Source organism: Equus caballus, chromosome 19 (genome assembly GCF_041296265.1).
Source record: "Equus caballus isolate H_3958 breed thoroughbred chromosome 19, TB-T2T, whole genome shotgun sequence".
NCBI classification, from domain to species: Eukaryota; Metazoa; Chordata; class Mammalia; order Perissodactyla; family Equidae; genus Equus; species Equus caballus.
In genome coordinates this window covers 55044453-55063978 of record NC_091702.1, presented here as the reverse complement: position 1 = coordinate 55063978, position 19526 = coordinate 55044453, and the positions used below count along the sequence as shown (strand labels likewise).

Below are 19526 nucleotides of genomic sequence, written 5' to 3'. Positions count from 1 at the left end.
CTGTAGGCTCAAATTTGTGTGCTTTCTCCCAGTCCTGTAGAGTCAACTGGTTTTCTGTACATGTTCATTAGCCATCTGCAAATGCCTGCACTCACCACCCATGGTGGCATGTCAGGGAGACAGGCACATGGTGTGTGTGGAGGGGGGTGTTATGAGGCATGCAGAGTGTTTGGGGGTGCCGTGAGGTCAGTTGGAGAGGTGTGTAGTTGAGGTGTCCCAAACAGCTCACGAATGGGTTTCCTGGTAGAGTCCACAAGGGTTTAGTAGGAACTACATTCCTATGATGTGTTCTGAGCCTTAGCCACCGTGCTCCCAGCCTCTTCACACTGTGTTATGCAGATCACTTCAGTATTCTGAGTGGGTCAAGAAAAAATTGCTTTTGGCAGTGTCCTGCACAGCTGGGGAAGCTGGGCACTCACTCACATGATCTCACTTTCCCCTGAGGAGAAACTGAAGGCTGAGTACATCTCTCCTGGCACCGAGTAATGCCTCCTTGGGGGAGGGGTCATGCAGGTAAAGTGAATCTGTTCCCTTCAGATTTTAAATCACTTTAAAAGTGATTTAACTGGATTTACAGAAGAAGAGAATGATAAAAATGGTGAAACATAATATTAAAAGAGAGAGTAACTAAGAATTTTCCAGTATTGATTTTTTAAAAAACGGAATCCTCAGATTCAGGATGCACAACAAATCCCGAGCAAGAAAAATAAAAACAAATCCATATTTAGGTGCACCACGACAAAATTTCAAAACAATAAAGACAAAGAGAAGATCTTAAAAGCAGTGAGGGAGAACGGACAGATTACTTATTAGAGAATAATACTGGTACTGACAGAAGAATTCTTAGCAATGATGGAGGCCAAGACAAACAGATTATCTCCAAAGTGCTGGAGTAAAATAACTGTGATCTTAGATTTAGTTATCCAGAAAAAAATGCTTTTCACAAATGACGAGAAAATAAAGACCCTTTTTCTATACAAACAAAAACTGAGAGTTTATTACCAACAATACGGATCTTCACTATATGAAGACCTGCACTCCATAAACTCTTGAACAAAACTTGAAAATAGGAAAGAGAAGAAAGAAAGTGATTACAAAAAGGAAGGTCTAATATTCAGGGAGAAATAACAAAAAAATTGGTAAATACATGAATAAACTTTTATAAACTACTAATAGTAATACCTAGTTTGAAGAATAGTTTTTAAAAAATGATAAAATTTCAATATTAGATGACAATAACTCTAAGAAGGAAAAGGAAGTAATTGGCATTAAAACATTCTAAGGTACTTTAAGTAGGGTAATATTAATTAACTTTAGATTTAAAGCATGAGTGTTAAATTTTGAATGGTAACCTCAAAAGAATAGACGTGAGTATTTAATTTCCAGTACAATAAAAATAGATTCTTTAAAGCTCTATAAGTACAAAAGGAAGCAAGAAATGAAAAAAGAGAAACACAGAAAACTCAGGAAAAATATAAAGTATAATATATTAATATTTAAATATATCAATATATCAAATATATAAACATGACAATAAATATCAAAATTGTCATATTTGATTTTTAAAACCCAGTTATATGATATTTAATAAAAGACTCACATAAATCCTATATACACAATAATGAGAATAAAGAATACCATTGAATTATACACTTAAAAATGGTTAAAATGGTCAATTTTATGTTATGTATATTTACAAAAATAAAATGTTTTACATTATAACGCATTCAGAGAAACAAGAAAATGCAACCCAAAAGGAAGAAAAAACAAATCAATCAAAATCAACCCAAACTGACACAGATGCAAGATTTAGCAGACGAAGGCATTAAAACTCTTTTAACTCTAATCCATATGTTCCAAAAGTTAACCTAAGACGTAGAAGACATAAAATAAGATTCAAACCAAATTTCTAAAAATAAAAACTAAAATATTTGAAGTGAAAAATACATGGAATGGAATTAACAGCAGATTATGCATTGCAGAAGAAAAAGCTGTTGAACTTGAAAATAGAAACTATACAAAAAGAAATACAGAGAAAATAGAACATTAACATGAACTAGGCATCAGTGAGCTATTGGTCAATTTCAAGTGACCTGATATGTGTATAATTAGAGTCCCCAAAGGACAGAGGAGGGGCTGGCCCGGTGGCGCAGTGGTTAAGTGCGCATGTTCTGCTTCGGCGGCCCAGGGTTTGCCGGTTCAGATCCCAGGTGCAGGTGGCACTGATTGGCAAGCCATGCTGTGGTAGGCGTCCCACATATAAAGTGGAGGCAGATGGGAAGGGATGTTAGCTCAGGGCCAGTCTTCCTCAGCAAAAAGAGGAGGATTGGCAGCAGTTAGCTCAGGGCTAATCTCCCCCCCCCCCCCAAAAAAAAAGGACAGAGAAGAGGAGAAAAAAATAAATTCTGAGGAAATAATGGCAAAAAAATTGTCCCAATTTGACGAAAACTATAAACCCATAGATCCAGGAAGCTTAAAGAATCCCAGGCACAAGAAATATGAAGAAAATTACACCAAAGCTCATTGTAATCAAATTGCTCGCAACCAGTGGTAAACAGAAAATCTTAAAGGCAGCCAGAGAAAAAAGACATATAGAAACAAGGATAAGAATGACAATAGATTTCTCATAGGAAACATGCAAGTGAGAAGACAACGGTGCAACATTTTTGAAGTACTGAAAGTAAAAAGTCCAGTCAGCCTAGAATTCTATTTGCAACAAAATAACTTTCAAAAATGCAGACAAAAAAGAGATTTCTTTGGGTGTAGAAAAACTGAAAAAATTTATCACTTGATGACCCACACTACAAGAAATGTTCAAGAGAATCTTTTAGGCAAAAGAAAAAGGACAACATAGAGAAATACAGATCTACACAAAGGAATGAAGAAACCAGACACAGTAACTACATAGTAAATATATAAGATATTTTTTCAGTAGTTAAATATCCTTAAAAGGCAACTAATATTTAAATATTTTAAATAGTTAATAGTTAAAATGAAATATTTAAATATAAAATTGAAATAACTATGTATCTTTAAATTTAAATAAAAATAACGCTATTTATTTCATAACATTAATAACATAAAGTTATAGCATAACACAACAGCACAAAGGATGGGAGAGAAGAAATGAAAGTATACTATTACAAGGTATTTATACTATATCCGAAGCACCATAAGAACATTTTAAGGTAGAATGTGATGTTAAAGATATGTACTATAAATCCTAAAACAACCACAAAAATAACAAAACAGAGTTATACCTAATAAGTATACAAAATAGAATCATAAAAATATTCAATTTCCAAGGTGGTAAGTGAAAGAAAAGGCAAAAAATACAAATGTGGAAAAACAGAAAGCAAATAGCAAATTGACAGACTTCACCCTAACCATATCGATAATCAAATTAAATGTAAATGGTCTAAATCTGCCAAATAAAGCAAAAATGGTCATATTGGATAAAATAGCAAGACTCAACTATAGGCTGCCTATAAGAAACATGCTTTAGATATAAAGAAAAATAGTTTAACAGGAACATAACGGAAAAAGATACACCATTCTAACACTAATTAAAAGAAAACTGGAGAGACAATATTAATATCAGACAAGGTAAACTTGATAGAAAAATTATTACCAAGGATAAAGAATGTCATTTCATGATGATAAAGGAGTAAATTTATCAAAAGGATATAATACTCCTAAAGGTTTATGCATTTTATAACTGTGTTTCAAAATATATGAAGCAAAAACTGATTAAATTGCAAGGAAAAATAGACAAATCCATGATTATAGTCAGAGATTTCAATACCCCTCCTCAACAATAATGGAAACAGACATGGGGCCCAGCCTGATGGCATAGCAGTTTAGTTTGCATGTTCCACTTCGGTGGCCCTGGGTTCGCCAGTTCAGATCCTGGGTGTGGACTTACACTGCTTATCAAGGCATGCCGTGGCAGGTGTCCCACATATAAAGTTGAGGGTGGTACACCCCAAACTGCATGGGGACAGAGCTCCCACATTTGGGACCTTTCCAGACCTCACCCTGTGCACCTCTTCATCCAGCTGTTCCTTTGTATCCTTTATAATATCCTTAAAATAAATCAGTAAGAGTAAGGAAGTATTTCCCTGAGATCTGTGAGCCATTATAGCAAATTATCAAAACCTGAGGGAAGCGGTTCCGTGGGAACCCTCAATTTGTAGCCAAGTCGGACAGAAGTGTGAAAAACCTGAGGTCCTACTACTTGCGACTGGCATCTGAAACCAGGGGGAGTCTTTTGGTACTGAGCCCTTAATCTGTGAGGTTTGTGCTAACTCCAGATGGTCAGAATTGAGTTAAACTGTAGACTATATCCAGTTGGAGTCCACAGAGAATTGGAGAATTGCTTGGTGTGGAAAATCCACACACTTTGTCAGAAGTGTTCTGAGTAGAGAAACAGTTATCATTTAACAAGTAAAACAAATAAAAGTTATCCAGATTGGAAAGGAAAAACTGAAACTGTCTTCATTTACAGATGTCACGATCATCTATGTAGTAAATCTGCTGGAATCTTCAAAAAAGCTGTTAGAACCAATAAGTACATTTCTCAAGGTTGCATAATATATAAGTTCAATATACAAAACTCAACTGCATTTTTATATGATCTCAAAGAACAATTAGAAACTGAAATTTAAAAAACAATACCATTTACAACAGTATCTAAGAGTATGAAATGCAATATTTAGGGATAAATCCATGAAAAGATATGCAAAAGCTGTACACACAAAAGTACAAAACATTGCGAGAGAAATTAAAGAAGGGCTAAATATATAGGAGACCTACTATGCTCATGGATTGGAAGACTCTATGTTGCTAAGATATCAATTCTCCTCAAATTGATGTATACTTCAACACAATCCAATCAAACTTCAAGAAGGCTTTTTTGCAGAAATTGACAATGTTTCTAAAATTCATATGGAAACGCAAAGTACCCAGTATGGCCAAAATGTTAAAAAAGAACAAAGTTGAAGAGATAACACTACCTGATTTCAAGACGTATAAAGCTACAAGGCAGTGTGGTGTTTGGCATAACAATAGACAAATAGTTCAATAAAACACAACAGGGCCCATAAATAGACCCATACAAATGATTTTCAACAAGATTAAAACGCAATCTAGTGGTGCAAGAATATCCATACGGCTATCCACATCCAAAAAAACTGAACTTTAATCTATATCTCAAACTACATATAAAAATTGTATCAAAATGGATCATAGACCTAAATGTATAACCAAAAACTTTAAAACTTCTAGGATAAAACCTTTGTGACCTTTGGGTTAGAAAAAAATTCTCCGATGCAATATCAAAAATAGCCCATAAAAGAAAACTTTGATGAATTGTTAATCAAAATCAAAAACATCCCCCTCTTAAAAAACAAACAAAAACAAAAAAATCTTCTCTTCAGAGAGTATGATAAAGAGAATAAAAAGGATTTGTATTCAGAATATACAAATAATTCTCAGTTAGGAAGCAAACTACCAATTTTTTTAAATGGGCAAAATATTTGGACATTTATCAAAGAAGACAGATGAGTGGTAAATAAGTATATGATAAGACAGTCAACATCATTAATCTTTAGCAAAGCACACATTAAAACCACAGTGAGAGGACAACATACGTCGATTAGAATGTCTAAAATTAGGAGGATTGACTATACCGACTTGGCAAAGACATGGAAGAACTGGAAATCTGGTACATGGGTGGGGCAATGTAAAATAGTACAATGGCTTAGAAAAACATTTTGGCAATCTCTTTAAACGTTGAACATCCACCTACCATATGATCCAGACAAACCACTCATAGGCTTTTACCCAGGAAAAATAAAAGCACATGTCCACAAAAATACTTGCACAGGAATGCTTGTAGCTTTGTTTGTAGCAGCCTAAAACCGGAAACAACCCAAATGTCCACCAACAGGTGAATGGATAAACAAACTGAGGTATATCTGTACAATGAAATTCTATTCAGCAATTAAAATAATGAACTATTAATGTGTGGATGTATCTCAAAATGATTGTGTTGAGTGAAAGAAGCCAGACCAAAAAATCTAGAAAATGCAAACTAATACGTAGTTTTAGAAAGAAGATCAGTGGTTCCCTGGGGAGGTATAGGAGCAAGAAGACTTAAGGGGTAGGATTACAAAGAAGCATAAGAAAACTTTTGGGGGTGATAGGTAAGTTCATTATCTTGATTGTGCTGATGGTTCCACAAGTGTAAACCTACGTCAAAACTTAACAAATTGTACACTTAAATATGTGCAAAAGTTAACAAAGTGTATGCTTTAACTATATCAATTATACAACAATAAAGCTGTTTTCAGGTGTTCATAAATAAAGTATAACCCCTAATAAATGTAAATTACAATGAATAACTTTTAAACTACTAGAGGTGAAAGAAAGAAAAGAAAAGAAAAGAAAACTAACCAATCCAGCGAAGCATAGTGAAAGAAAAAATAAAACAGAGTGGGGTGAGAAAACATAGAATATGAGACATACAAGATAAAATTGGAGAAATATGACCAAATAAATATGTAAGTAATCACAACAAATGTGTATGGTTTAAATTCTCTTATTAATAGTTAAAATCCTCAAAGAGTTAATAAAAATCAACTCTATCTTCTTTATAAAAAAAAGCTCTAGTTTCTTTGCAGAAGGTGTGCCTAAAATAAAATGTCACAGAGAAGTTGAAAATAAAGAGATAGATGATGCCATAGCAGGCAAATATAAAGCGGTGAAAGGATGGATTGGGCAGCTACGGACGTGAGTTGTTCAGATTTCCCATCAAAAAGGAACTTGCCATTCAACTGCAAGGAGTGCAGTTAGATGATGGTCTCCAGTTAACACCTTCAGGATCCGTTTCAGCTTTTGAGCTGAAGCCATACTCTTCCCAGCCAATGACTAAACTTGAAAGGGTATCAGAGTTTGCTATTTCTGCTCATGAAAGATTCTTCTTAGAAGCAATCTTTTCTGCTAGGGCTTCTCATTGGTTTGGCCAAGACTTTTACAGTTGTACATCGTGATCTGAGGCTCTCCCTCCTCTATGCTGCTAACTCCTCTCTTTCCTTTCACAGGTTTCATTCAGATCACCATGATGCTCTAAAGGCTTTCCCTCCCCTATCTTACATCCTGCCCCTTTACTCTTTTATAAGTGTAACCTCTCTCTCCCAATTAACTTTGTTGCCCCCAGCTCCATCTCAGCCTCTGCTTCCTGGAGCACCTAACTGAGGCACCTGATCCAATCTCTAGATTTTCCTGATTCATCAGGTCTGAAGTGGATCTGGGGAATCTATATAATTTGTTATTTCCCCACATGATTTTTTTTTTTAAACATTTTATTTTTTCCTTTTTCTCCCCAAAGCCCCCCGGTACATAGTTGTATATTCTTCATTGTGGGTCCTTCTAGTTGTGGTATGTGGGACGCTGCCTCAGCCTGGTTTGATGAGCAGTGCCATGTCCACGTCCAGGATTCAAACCAACGAAACACTGGGCCGCCTGCAGCGCAGTGTGCGAAATTAACCACTCGGCCACGGGGCCAGCCCCTCCCCACATGATTTTGATGTTCAACCACATTTAGCACCTCTGTAGTGGAAGATTTTAATTATTTTATTTTCCATGCAATATAATTTAGCATTTATAAAGCAGTTGAAGTCTTTACTATGGTGTCATTTGACGTGGCTGTTTAGACACGATCAAATTAAGATGTAAACACAGTTTTGTTTTTTAGTAATAATTAAATAGATATTTTTGAACCTAACTAACTGTGAGCTTCATCCCAACCAGGGTTGGATGAAAAGGTAAGAAAAGAAGAAGTACAGGGTTATAATGTCTATTGTGCACACTACTTGATAATATTTGTATGGAGAAATTTAATGGTTTGGTTTTTTGGGCAAGTCAAATGGTAACAAAATGATTTGGTGAAAATATCAAGTGTCAAGTGTCATTATACTAGTTTTACATCCAAAATAGACTAAAAATCCCTTTAAAGATAAAGCCTAGAGTAACCAAAATGTCTGGAGAGAGGAAAACATATTAATAAGACAAAATAGCTGCCTTAAATGTTTCAAATGGCATAATTGAAGAATGAATGGATTTGTTTTCATTTCTACCATGATGAAAAATTTTAATGCTTTTCCTGCTATGGAGAAACAGGCTTATTTTTTCCATAAATAAAACATACTTTCATAATATTAAAAAATGATTAATATACACATCCCCAATATTTTATTCCACAGAAAAATGCAGGAGAGGGTCAAGTCCATTGCCCATGGCCATTCTCTTAGCACATAGGTCATATTTTACAGATACCCAAAACCTCTGTAATGCATATTTAGCTGCTTATATAGTCAATAAATGTTTGTTATTTGATAAATACATCACAATAAAACGTACACCACAAAAATACACATTTTCAATTTATCATATGTACAAAACTGTTAGGCATTAGTTATCAATACCTCCATAGAGATATAATGAGTTCAGAAAATGCTAATGTCCTCACACTTGTTCTCTCGCTCTCACAAACATTACAGAAAAATATAAATCTAATTTTATTAAATAATATAATTGTTATCATAATCCAATATCATATTAGCTAACTGATTCGAAACAAGAAGTGGTAATCTTGCATATATTAAAATAACAGTATAGGAAAAGGCACATGCAAACACATTTGGAAGGAATGTAAATTGATACAATTTGACATGTTCATCAATAATAAAAATGCACAAACTCTTTGACCTAGTGATTTCACTCAAGGAAATTATCCTATGAAGATACTCAAACAAATACAAAAAGATGCATACACAAGAAACACTCTATGTGGTATTGTTTATAATAGCAAAACAAGCAAAACTTAAAACAGTCTAAATGTCCATCACTAGGGTTTTGGTTAATTAAATTATGACATAACTATACAATGGAATATCGAGTAGCCATTAAAAAGAATGAGGTAGCTCTGCTTGTGTTGATATAAAAGATCTCCAAGACATATTATAATATTAGCTTTCTAGAATTACACAACAGCACTATGGCATATTCCCATTTGTGCCTCGACAAGGATATGGGTATGTATATGTAAATAGACATATAAATGTACACATATACCATGGGCATACAGATATGTCATATGCACTTAGAAATTTTCTGGAGGAATACATAAAAATTTTTGATGATTGTTCCTTCAGCAGAGTTATTTCTTGAAGAAATTTGGTTTTCATTATCTACTATACTGAACAATTTGAATATTTTATCATGAGAATGATTTCTTTGTAAATAGTATCAGTTCTTCAGAGAACAAGCTAGTAGCAGCTAAGATTCTAAAATTTCACTTGTGTAAGAATGTAAATACAAATCCTTCTATTCTTTTTCTTCTAAGAATCTTTGAAAACCTAATTTCAAAATAGATCTTCCATTCTAGAACTCTAAGAAAGTCAAAGCAGTAATTGTACTGTTTCTTGATTCATTTGTCCTGGTGCTAGACTCCAACAACTTATAAAGTATCGAGACCTATTCCATCAACTTCACTTTGTAACATCCGACACCTCTCCTTGTTTGTAGTATCATAGAGTGGATTGTTCTTCTCTGTGTAGCTGGCATAAGGCTGCATTTCATCCTAAGAAAGAACTCAAAGTCAAAACTAATTTTAAAAAGCCATAAATTACAATAAAAACTACCTATGTGTTTCTAACATGTGCCCACAGCCTTAGCATCTACCAATAATGCTTATAGTTATGTCTCCGGTTTACATGAACATAGAGAAATACTTCTCTCCAATATTTTATGAAAAAAATATTTATTGATTACTTAAGTCTCAGTGTCAGATAATAAAGGTTGTGTGAAAGTAGGAATGGAGAAGAATGAAGTGACGTGAGAAGTATTTTTAAAAAGAGGGTCAAAGATTTGGTAAGTTACTGGTTACAGAGATTAAGGAGTAAGACAGGTTTTAAGCTTGGGTAAGAGGGAAATGATGATGCTATTGAGAAAGGAAAGTCAAGAATTAGAGATGGTTTCATAGGGGAGGAAACCCCAACTCAGTTTCTCTGCAGATTACCATCCAAACGAGGCAACCGTTATGTTTTGTAGGATGCAGTTCATGAAACGAAAATAAGGATTTGGGGTGGTATATAAATAGTATTTGGTAGATAATTAACAAAATAAATACATTTGTCAATTAGGACTCTAAAATTAGAATTTCTACTTTTCACCTAAAACACTAATATTGATGCAAATTATAAATTATGTGGCTAGGTTTTCAGATTACACAGCTTAAAAGCTTGCAAATATTTTTCTAAATCTTATCTTACCTCCTCAACACCTGGATTAGCTTCTGTTTTTTTCAATTTACATTTTCTGTAAAAATAAAAATAAGGTGGACTGAATGCAGGAAACATTATTATTTAGATCGACAGTGGAAAAACAATAAAACAGTATATTATTAACGATTGTGGTTCATTTTGATAGAAGCCACAATAAATCAGAAATGAGCTACCAGAAATGAGTGAAGAATGATGCTTGAAGTAGTACACTCAAATAAGATAAATCTGGATTTTGAAAAAGGAAGTGAAATTATGCAACAAGAGCTTGATGTAACAGAATATAAGTGACACCTCCTCTATAGTATATGAAATAAATTATTGTAATTCTTTTCCCAAATGAAAAACTAGCACGCCCTAAATGGCCTAATTCACCATCTTGTGAGCCTAAGTAACCTAACAAAGTCCCTCTCATCATTCAGAGTAGTCCAAGTCTATCACCTTCAGGACATGCCGCTTGATTATGGGAGAATTGATGTTAACATCTTAGTTTTACCCAGTTCATCAACTCCATATTTCTGACTCCTTTCTAACCCAATAAAGGTAAAGAAGAGAAAACATCAGTCAATACCTGCAGCCACTGTTTTTCAAAAGCCAAATGGATCCCCCGATGACAAAGACAATAAAAATACAGGGGATGATATAGAGAAAACGTAAGTTTGCTGTTGTTTGGGCACCTGTAAATATAGACACAAAAACATATGGTTCAACGTTGTGCAGCACTAAAAAGAAATGAGCTATCAAGCCAGGAAAAAGACATGGAGGAACCTTACATGCATATTACTAAGTGAAAGAAGCAATCTGAAAAGGCTACATACTGTATGACTCCAACTATATGGCTTTCTGGAAGGGGCTGAACTGTGGAGACAGTAAGAAAACCAGGAGGCATTCCTAGGGGTTAGGGTGGAGGAGGGGTTGGATAGGTGGAACGTAGAGAGTTTTAGGGCAGTGAAACTACTCTTTACGATACTATATGGTGGATACATGTCATTTACACATTTGTTAAAACCTATAGAACATATGCCTAGAGTGAACCCTAATGTAAACTATGGACCTGAATGATAATGATGTGTTAATGTAGGTTCATAGTTTATAACAAGTGCACCACTGTGGTGCAGGGCATGTAGATGGAAGGGGAGGCTGTGCATGTGTTGTGGCAGAGGTTATATGGAAACTCTCTGTACTTTCCACTCACTTCTGCTATGAACCTGCAACTGTTCTAAAAAAAATAAAGTCTATTAAAAATGAATAAAATATATGCACATATATAGCTCAAGGACGTCTCACAGTACATGAAATTCATTTCTGTGATTTTATTTTAAACACTTCTAACCCATTAATAGTTTAATAGTTGTTATAATAAAATTGTTTTATCAATTCAGATTCTAGGGTTTCCAGCAAGACATTATCTTAAGGCAGAATTTTATTGCTTTAAGGGTTTATGAATGGTACATTCCTACAGAAGAAATGTGAAATGTGAAATTTAGATCTCTCCATTAGATCTCTCTTCTCCAAGATTCAAAAATAAATAGGGGGTTGTAAGGAAGGTAGCTGGAAAAATAACCCTAATTCTGAAGTCACCTTTCTTCCAGGGCATTGAGACTGAAATGAATTCACGGCAGCAACTTTAAATTACTTATTAACTGCTGGCAGCATTATAAAGCTCAGTCTGACGAGAGCACAAGTCAACAAAGGAATTGCCAACTCTGAGAGGCAGTGGTTTGCAGCCTGTGCTCCTGGCGCTCCATGAACGTGGCTGGGGCGGCAGGAGAAGGTGAAGCAGAGGCTGAGCAGGCTGGCATCCAGGCCCTCCACCTTCCTTCAGCAGCTTGTTTTTACACTTCGGATTTCTCTGGGTTTATTTGAAAAAGAAAAGTTTTGCTTTACAGTTAAAAACAGCATTGTTTTGAAAACCTCTCTTCCAAACGAATGCGCTTTCTTTCATTGGAAGTGTACTAACAGAGGCTGGGGATTACCCTACAAAGAAGATGTGAAGGAGATCCCTGCACTGAGTGGGAATGGCCTAAGGGTCCCTTCGATTCTGAGATTCTATAAATATGATATCTCATTGTGATACTGGATGGTTGAATTTAATATATAACCAAGGCACAATTACTCTTCTCAGTAAATACTGCTAAACCCTTTTCTTTACAAAAACAAATATTCACTTTAAGAAGGAATATTGAAAAATAATGGGTTAAACACATGGGTTTTTCTCTTCTCCCTTCTTAAAATTTACTAAAACATGGGTAAAGAAATGTTTTAAAGTGCAGGCTTGCAAAAGCAGAGAACAGGGATGAAAACAAGAGCAGATAACAGATTTCAACCTGTTTTTAGGTGAAAAATGAATAGAAGAATGGGAAATAATTTAGGGTGGAATTAGTAAAAAGCCTTAGTGCCCATGCAACTCCAGGAAGACTCAAGAGTAGGAAACACCAAATACAGAGAAAGGGGTTTGTAGAGAGTGAAGTGTGGGACTAACAGTTAGGAGCTTATTTGAAAGTCTGTATTGGGAGCAGGTAGACTGCCAAGTTTCCTCCCACCCTGTGCCAGCTCACGCGCCTCCCCCAACCAGCAGAAAACAGGATGTTTGGCCCAGAGAAGATGAACCTGGAAGACTCCAAAGTCAAGATTCCAGACATAATGGAGGTTGGAGATGGAGGTTGGAGATGAAGGGCCAGACGGAAGAGAGGTGTTAACGGAAAGTCAGGGTTCTGAGCCATCACACACAGACACACATGAATGCACATTCCCCTCTCTCTCTGTCTCTCCTCCCAGAGCACTGATACGCTTACCCCTCCAGGGCAAGAGACTGAGAGTTATTTTCTGCAGAACCTGGACAACTTCAGAGAAGACCTTCAGATACATGAGGAAATAAGGAATCTTCTATTTTTTTTTTAATTTACCTCCTTTTCACCCTGTTGAAGCTGACTAGTTGACAAACTCACTCACAAATAACATAGCTTCCAATCAACACTTTAGCTTCCACTTTGATTTCAACGATAGGCAACGATTACCAAAGACTTAAGGAAAACCTCCTATGCGGAAGAAAGAGATTAAAACAAATGTCTGGAAGGCAGAAGGAACTCAGATTAAATAGACATGGATCAAGCAGAGGATCACGGGACAGAGAATGTCCAGACAATAGAAGGGCAGCAGGTTTAGTGACCAACTGGGCCAGATTAGACGAGCATGTATAAACTCAAGAAAGGATGCTTCAAGAGAAAAATGGAGCTGACAGATTACCTAACAAATCTGATCATGTGGAAAGTAGTATTAAGAGATGTTCTTTAAGCAAGTTTAGTGATAATTAACTGCATACAATATTAAAGAAACAAAAAAGTAAAGCAACTATTAAGTCCAAGAAAAACAAAAGGTTATTTAAAAAGGAAAGTACAAGTTTATTTCTTGATTCAACACAACAAAATTTACATGTTCAAAATAATGTAAACACTGGCTATTTCAGTTAACCAAAAATTGATATATTACTATATACAGAAGGATGATGGAAGGGAAGAAGATAAAGTTAAATTCTTATCTACCATAAGAGGAAGTGAGTACATAAAGTCTACATCTGACATATTAAGAAATAGCAATATAATCATGTTGTTTATAGAAATGGAGTTAAATACTAGAAGAAACACTTGAAAATTTAAAAGTAGTTGCCTCTGGGAAGTTGTGTAAGGATGGAGAGGTGGTGAGGGAGAGCCAGAGACAGGGCTAATGTTTTCCATTGTAGCCTAATAAAACAATATAGACTTAAACTATATGTGTTATGTTGATTAAAATGATATTTAACTCGTTTTTAAATAACAAGAAATGAGAGTAGGATGGGAGTAGAGAATAGAGAAACTAAAGCAGTAATGAGCTGAATCATAGACATTATTACAAGACATTTAAGAAATTTCACTGGAAGGGCCAGCCTGGTGTCATAGTGGTTGGGTTTGTGTGCTCTGCCTCAGGGGCCCAGGGTTCACAGGTTCAGATCCCAGGCATGGACCTGCACACCACTCACCAAGCCATGCTGTGGTGGTGTCCCATATACAAAGTAGAGGAAGACTGGAACAGATGTTAGCTCAGGGACAATCTTCCTGAAGCAAAGAGAAGATTTGCAACAGATGTTAGCTCAGAGCCAATCTTCCGCACCAAAAAAAAAAAAGAAAAAGAAATTTCACTGGAAAAGCCTGGAGGAGAAAATTCTACCAGACTAAAAATTCATGAAGGTAATTTATGAGTGGCTTTATTCTTCTAATAAAGTCACGAGTGTTTGTTTAAAAATTAAAACCGTAAGCATTCATTTAAATTAAATGGTGATGGGAAAACTGGACAGCCATATGCAAAATAATGAAAGTAGACCCTTATCTTACAACATACACAAAAATTAACTCAAAATGGATTAAAGGCTTGAAAGTAAGACCTAAAACCATAAAACTCCTAGAAGAAAGCTAGGAAGTATGCTCTTCAACATTGCCCTTAGCAGCATCTTTTTGAATATCATGTATCCTCAGACAATGGCAACAAAATAAAAAATAAACAAATGAGACTACCTCAAACTAAAAAGCTTCTGCACAGCAAAGGAAACCATCAAGAAAACAAAAAGACAACCTAACAATTGGGAGAAGATATTTGCAAATCATATATCCGATAAGGGGTTAATATCCAAGCTATATAAAGAACTCAAACAACTCAACAACAGAGAGACAAAGAAGCCAATTAAAACATGGGCAGAGAGGGGCTGGCCCAGTAGTAACCAGCTGGTGTAGTGGTTAAGTTTGCATGCTCCGCTTCAGTGGCCTGGGATTTGCAGTTTTGGATCCCAAGCATGGACCTAGCACCACTCGTCAAGCCATGCTGTGGCAGCATCCCACATAAAATAGAAGATTGGCACAGTTGTTAGCTCAGTGACAATCTTCCTCAAGCAAAAAGAGGAAGATTGGCAACAGATGTTAGCTCAGGGCCAATCTTCCTCACAAAAAAAAAATGTGCAGAAGATCTGAATAGACGTTTTTCCAAAGAAGATATGTAGATGGGGAACAGGCACATAAAAAGATGTTCAATATCACTAACTATTAGGGAAATGCAAATGCAAAAATGAGATATCACCTCAAGCCTGTCAGAATGGCTATTATTAAAAAGACAAGAAATAAGTGTTGGAGAGGATGTGGAGAAAAGGGAACCTTGCACACTGCTGGTGGGAATGTAAATTGGTGCAGCCACTATGGAAAACAGTATGGAGATTCCACTAAAAATTAAGAATAGAAATACCATACAATCCAGCTATTCCACTGCTGGGTATTTATCTAAAGAACATGAAAACACTAATTCAAAAAGATATATGTACTCCTGTGTTCACTGAAGCATTATTCACAATAGCCAAGACTTGGAAACAACCTCAATGCCCACTAACAGACGAATGGAGAAAGAAGATGTGGTCTATATACACAATGGAATACTACTCAGCTATGAAAAAAATGAAATCTTACCATTTGCGGCAACATAGGTGGACTTTGAGGGCATTTTGCTAAGCAAAATAAGTCAGATGGAGAAAGTCAAATACTGTATTATTTCACTCATATGTGGAAGATAAAAAAAAAAAAACCAAGAAACAAACACATAGATATAGAGATTGAGTTGGTGATTACCAGAGGGGAAGTGGGGAGGAGAGAGGGCTAAAGGGGTAAAAGAGCACATGCACAGGTGACAGATGGCAATTAGTCTTTGGGTAGTGAATACGATGTAGTCTTCACAAAAACTGAAATATAATGATGTACACCTGAATTTTATATGATGTTATAAACCAATGTTACCTCAATAAAAAAGAGAGAGAGGTAAAACTCATAAGTAGTCATTTAAAAGTACACTACTACAGCCAATTTACTAGTAGAAGTGAACATTAAAAGTAGAATAAACTGCATTGTATAATGTGACTTTTTACAATAATTTTCTGTATTATTCTTCTAGACATATCTCTTTATTCTGAGGAAGAGAGAGAGATAAACTGGAGGGTGGAAAAAAATCCTTGAATGAAATTTCTCTGCATATTTTTTTCCTTCTTAAGGTAACTCCTCTGAAAGAATGGAAAAATCAAACACAAAACGAGAAAAATTACGAACCTTGTGTCAGCTCTAAAGACAGGCTCTTGTTGCCAGTCACATGTGAGACAGAGCAGGACACATTAGACAAAGGGTGGTCCTCCCAGCGGCATGTACTCTGGACGGTCACTGTGCCATTGGCCCAATGTTCTTGCTCGGTGACACAGTCTCCCTCTGGGTTCCAGGAGATCTGTGCAGCCGGCTTCCCTGCAGCTGCCCTGCACACCGCAGTTCCATTCTTGCTTTGAAGCAGGGTCACCTCGGGGGGCACTGCAGAGACCGGGGAGAAATGCTTCAGTCTTGACACATGGGCTATGGAATTTAGAGGGACGTTTGTTTCAGTGCCAAATCTGGTTATCTGAAATACCACAATATGTGCTCTTCCTTACCTAAAACTTGGAGGTGATATCCACGATGGAAATTCCCATCAGGTGTTACCATTTGACACATGTAAAACCCATCATGAGTGGTGGCCACTGGATCAATCTGAAGGGCGAGGTTCTCATCAGGTCTGGAGGCCCAGGTTATTCTCTCGTCGGTACAGTTTCCTTCCTTGGTCTCATTTCTATCTCTCCTGTACGCTCTGGTGCAGGACAGCTTGTCTCTGAGGATTATTTGCCACGTTGTTACCACCAGAGAAGTCAACAGGATGGAAGGGCAATCGAACACAGCCTTCGTATCCACAGGTACGGACAGAGAAGCGTTGGCTGGATACACACACACACAAGGAGAATAACAAAAGAAAACCTGATAAAGAACTTCCTGTGTTAAATTTGTCCACAACGTATTACACAAAGTTGTACTAGAACATTGCTTTGCTGGAGAACTCATTCCAGAAATGTTAGATTTATAGGAAATTAACATTCATGAAATATATATAACATATTAAATCCACCCAAAGATTAATCAATTTTGTCCTGTACTATGTATCATTAGGAAAACAACATGAATTATGTGTACGACAAATTTTTTTAAAGCATTTTGAAATTAATTAGGAATCTGATGTCTATAAAACAAACAGAAGAGAAACAGAATTCTAAATTAAAAAACAAAGGCAATGTTCTAAATAAAATCTTTTGGTCATAGAGACTATTAGATGTATCATGCAATTCATGGCCCTCAGGGAACAAAATGGAATCTTTAGTGACGTGATTTTCTCCTCCTAGGTTTTGATGAAAGCAAAAAACCCAGTAACATCACAACTAAATGCCTGTCCTCGAGGGTGACACTTCAGACAAACATAAAAGTGGAAAGTATATGGGACTGGGAAATTTTTTCGTTTAATTTCCATGTGAAGAATCACAAAGTCAGTGAAATCAACAGATTTGAAAATAATCTGTTATTTTATCAGTTGAACCATCCCACAAAATGAAAAATAATCATGCCTAGTGAAAAGAGCTGCTTAGAAGTACTTATTCTTGTGAAAAAGTACTAAATTTTCTTCTATAAGTCTTCTATAAAAAGGATTTTATTGCAAATGTCTGATATGATCAAACGTGGCCTTTGAACGAGTGACCCTTCCTTCCTACTCCATCACATATACGCTCCCAGACAGTTCAGCCGCAAACTTTGTTCACAGATTTTGTTTCCAAACGTTCAATACAATTATCAGGATTAAATACAGAATTGACCTATTTTTCCATACTTTAAAGTAAAAATTAAGACCTGCGAGCATCTTCCCACATAGAAGCTCAGGCTTTCCCCTAACCTGACGTGTTCAGGACCGAGGGGTTTGCAGAGAGGTGAGCAGGTGTATCTGTTACGACCCACCTGCAACAGAGGTGTCAGTGATTTCATCTCTTTGACATGAGCTGAACCAGCTGGGGCAGGGCGAAATTTCTATGTATATGAAGCTCATTTTTTCCAAACTCTGCATTTAACCTCTCTCATATGGTCTTTTGGTGTCACCTGCCTCTTTTGTAACGTACTCAAGCCTTTGCATTTCATGGCCAAATAAAAATCACGTAACTAGAGAAAGGAAGAGGGAGGATTTTAAAGCAGATCTGAGAGGACAGTTCAAACCATACTCTTTCCACCACTCCAGGTGGCGTCTCCTCGCAGAGGGAACCTCCAACTTGGCGAAGGCTTAGAGGCAAGCAAGAACGTGGCTAGTTGGAGAACAACTGGAGGCGGGTGTGGGTAAGCATATCTGTGCACAAGGGAAAGAAGCTGACGATAAAACCAGGAAGGTAAGAGACTAGTGACATAACATGTTGTGAAGGCTCTTCTACTTTTGGTATTGTGAACTTTAGCTTGTAAGCAGTGGAAGGCTTGAATGTTTTTGCCTTATTTATCCTTAAGATCTGCCTCTAATTTTTTAAAGGAAAGTACTAGCTAATCAAATGAACATATGCATTTTAGCAGGGGCACAGTATCCAAAGAAGTAACTCAGGTGGTGAGGGTTCCGAGCACAGTGGACATTCTTTCACCTTCCTCCACTCTACGACCTTCAGTCAATCACCCTTCACCTACAATGATAGTTCTTATGTCACTGCTACGATTTCACCCTTTCTTCATCCTCTTCTTTCTTTTTTCATACCTGTTGTGATAATTTACCGATAGCCAGTCAACCCCGACACTCAGTGTGTTTGGCACCTAACAAATAGATTCTCCATACCCTCCCGCGATCCGCAGGACGATTCACCTCCTACTTCACAGAGAAGACAGAGGGCAGATTCTCATATTTGCTCCAGAACCAGCAGTCATATCCCATCGTTTCTGCATGCTTTGTCTATAAATATCTTCCAGTCTCATTCAGTCCTTTGCACGCAGACAAATTCCAGTTGGCTTTTGGGCATTTCCTTTCTTTTCTCATTACAATACCATAGCTTCACTCCCCATCACCATGCACATAGGTTTCTGCAAAAGCCTCGTAACCTCTGTCTCTCTCTAACTCTCCTCTCTTCAGTTCAAATCGTATATTACCTCCAGGTACATCATTTTATAACACAGTTGTGATTCTGTCAACACTGAGATTGCTTTAGAGATCCCTTCAGAGATCTCCCACTGCCTGAAGAAAATGTTTAAATTAAATGTCTTTGTATTGGCTCTGAAAGCCCACTTTTTCAAACCGACTCAACTTTGCAATCTT

The 19526-nt window shown here is 36.4% G+C and overlaps 1 protein-coding gene across 4 annotated transcripts in view; it reads right to left on the bottom strand.

Annotated features, from left to right (window-relative positions):
• Positions 1–8121: 8121 nt before the first annotated feature.
• CD200R1 (CD200 receptor 1) overlaps positions 8122–19526 on the bottom strand; it is a 56970-nt gene continuing 45565 nt past the window's right edge. For all 4 annotated transcript variants that reach the window (XM_014732888.3, XM_014732887.3, XM_070243827.1 and 1 more), the window contains 5 exons: positions 16825–17142; positions 16457–16705; positions 10915–11020; positions 10335–10380; positions 8122–9643 (listed from right to left, as the gene is read on the bottom strand). In XM_014732888.3, the coding sequence (XP_014588374.1) occupies positions 9521–9643; positions 10335–10380; positions 10915–11020; positions 16457–16705; positions 16825–17142 (842 nt within the window). In that variant the 3' untranslated portion in view covers positions 8122–9520. The remainder of the gene's footprint in view (positions 9644–10334; positions 10381–10914; positions 11021–16456; positions 16706–16824; positions 17143–19526) is intronic.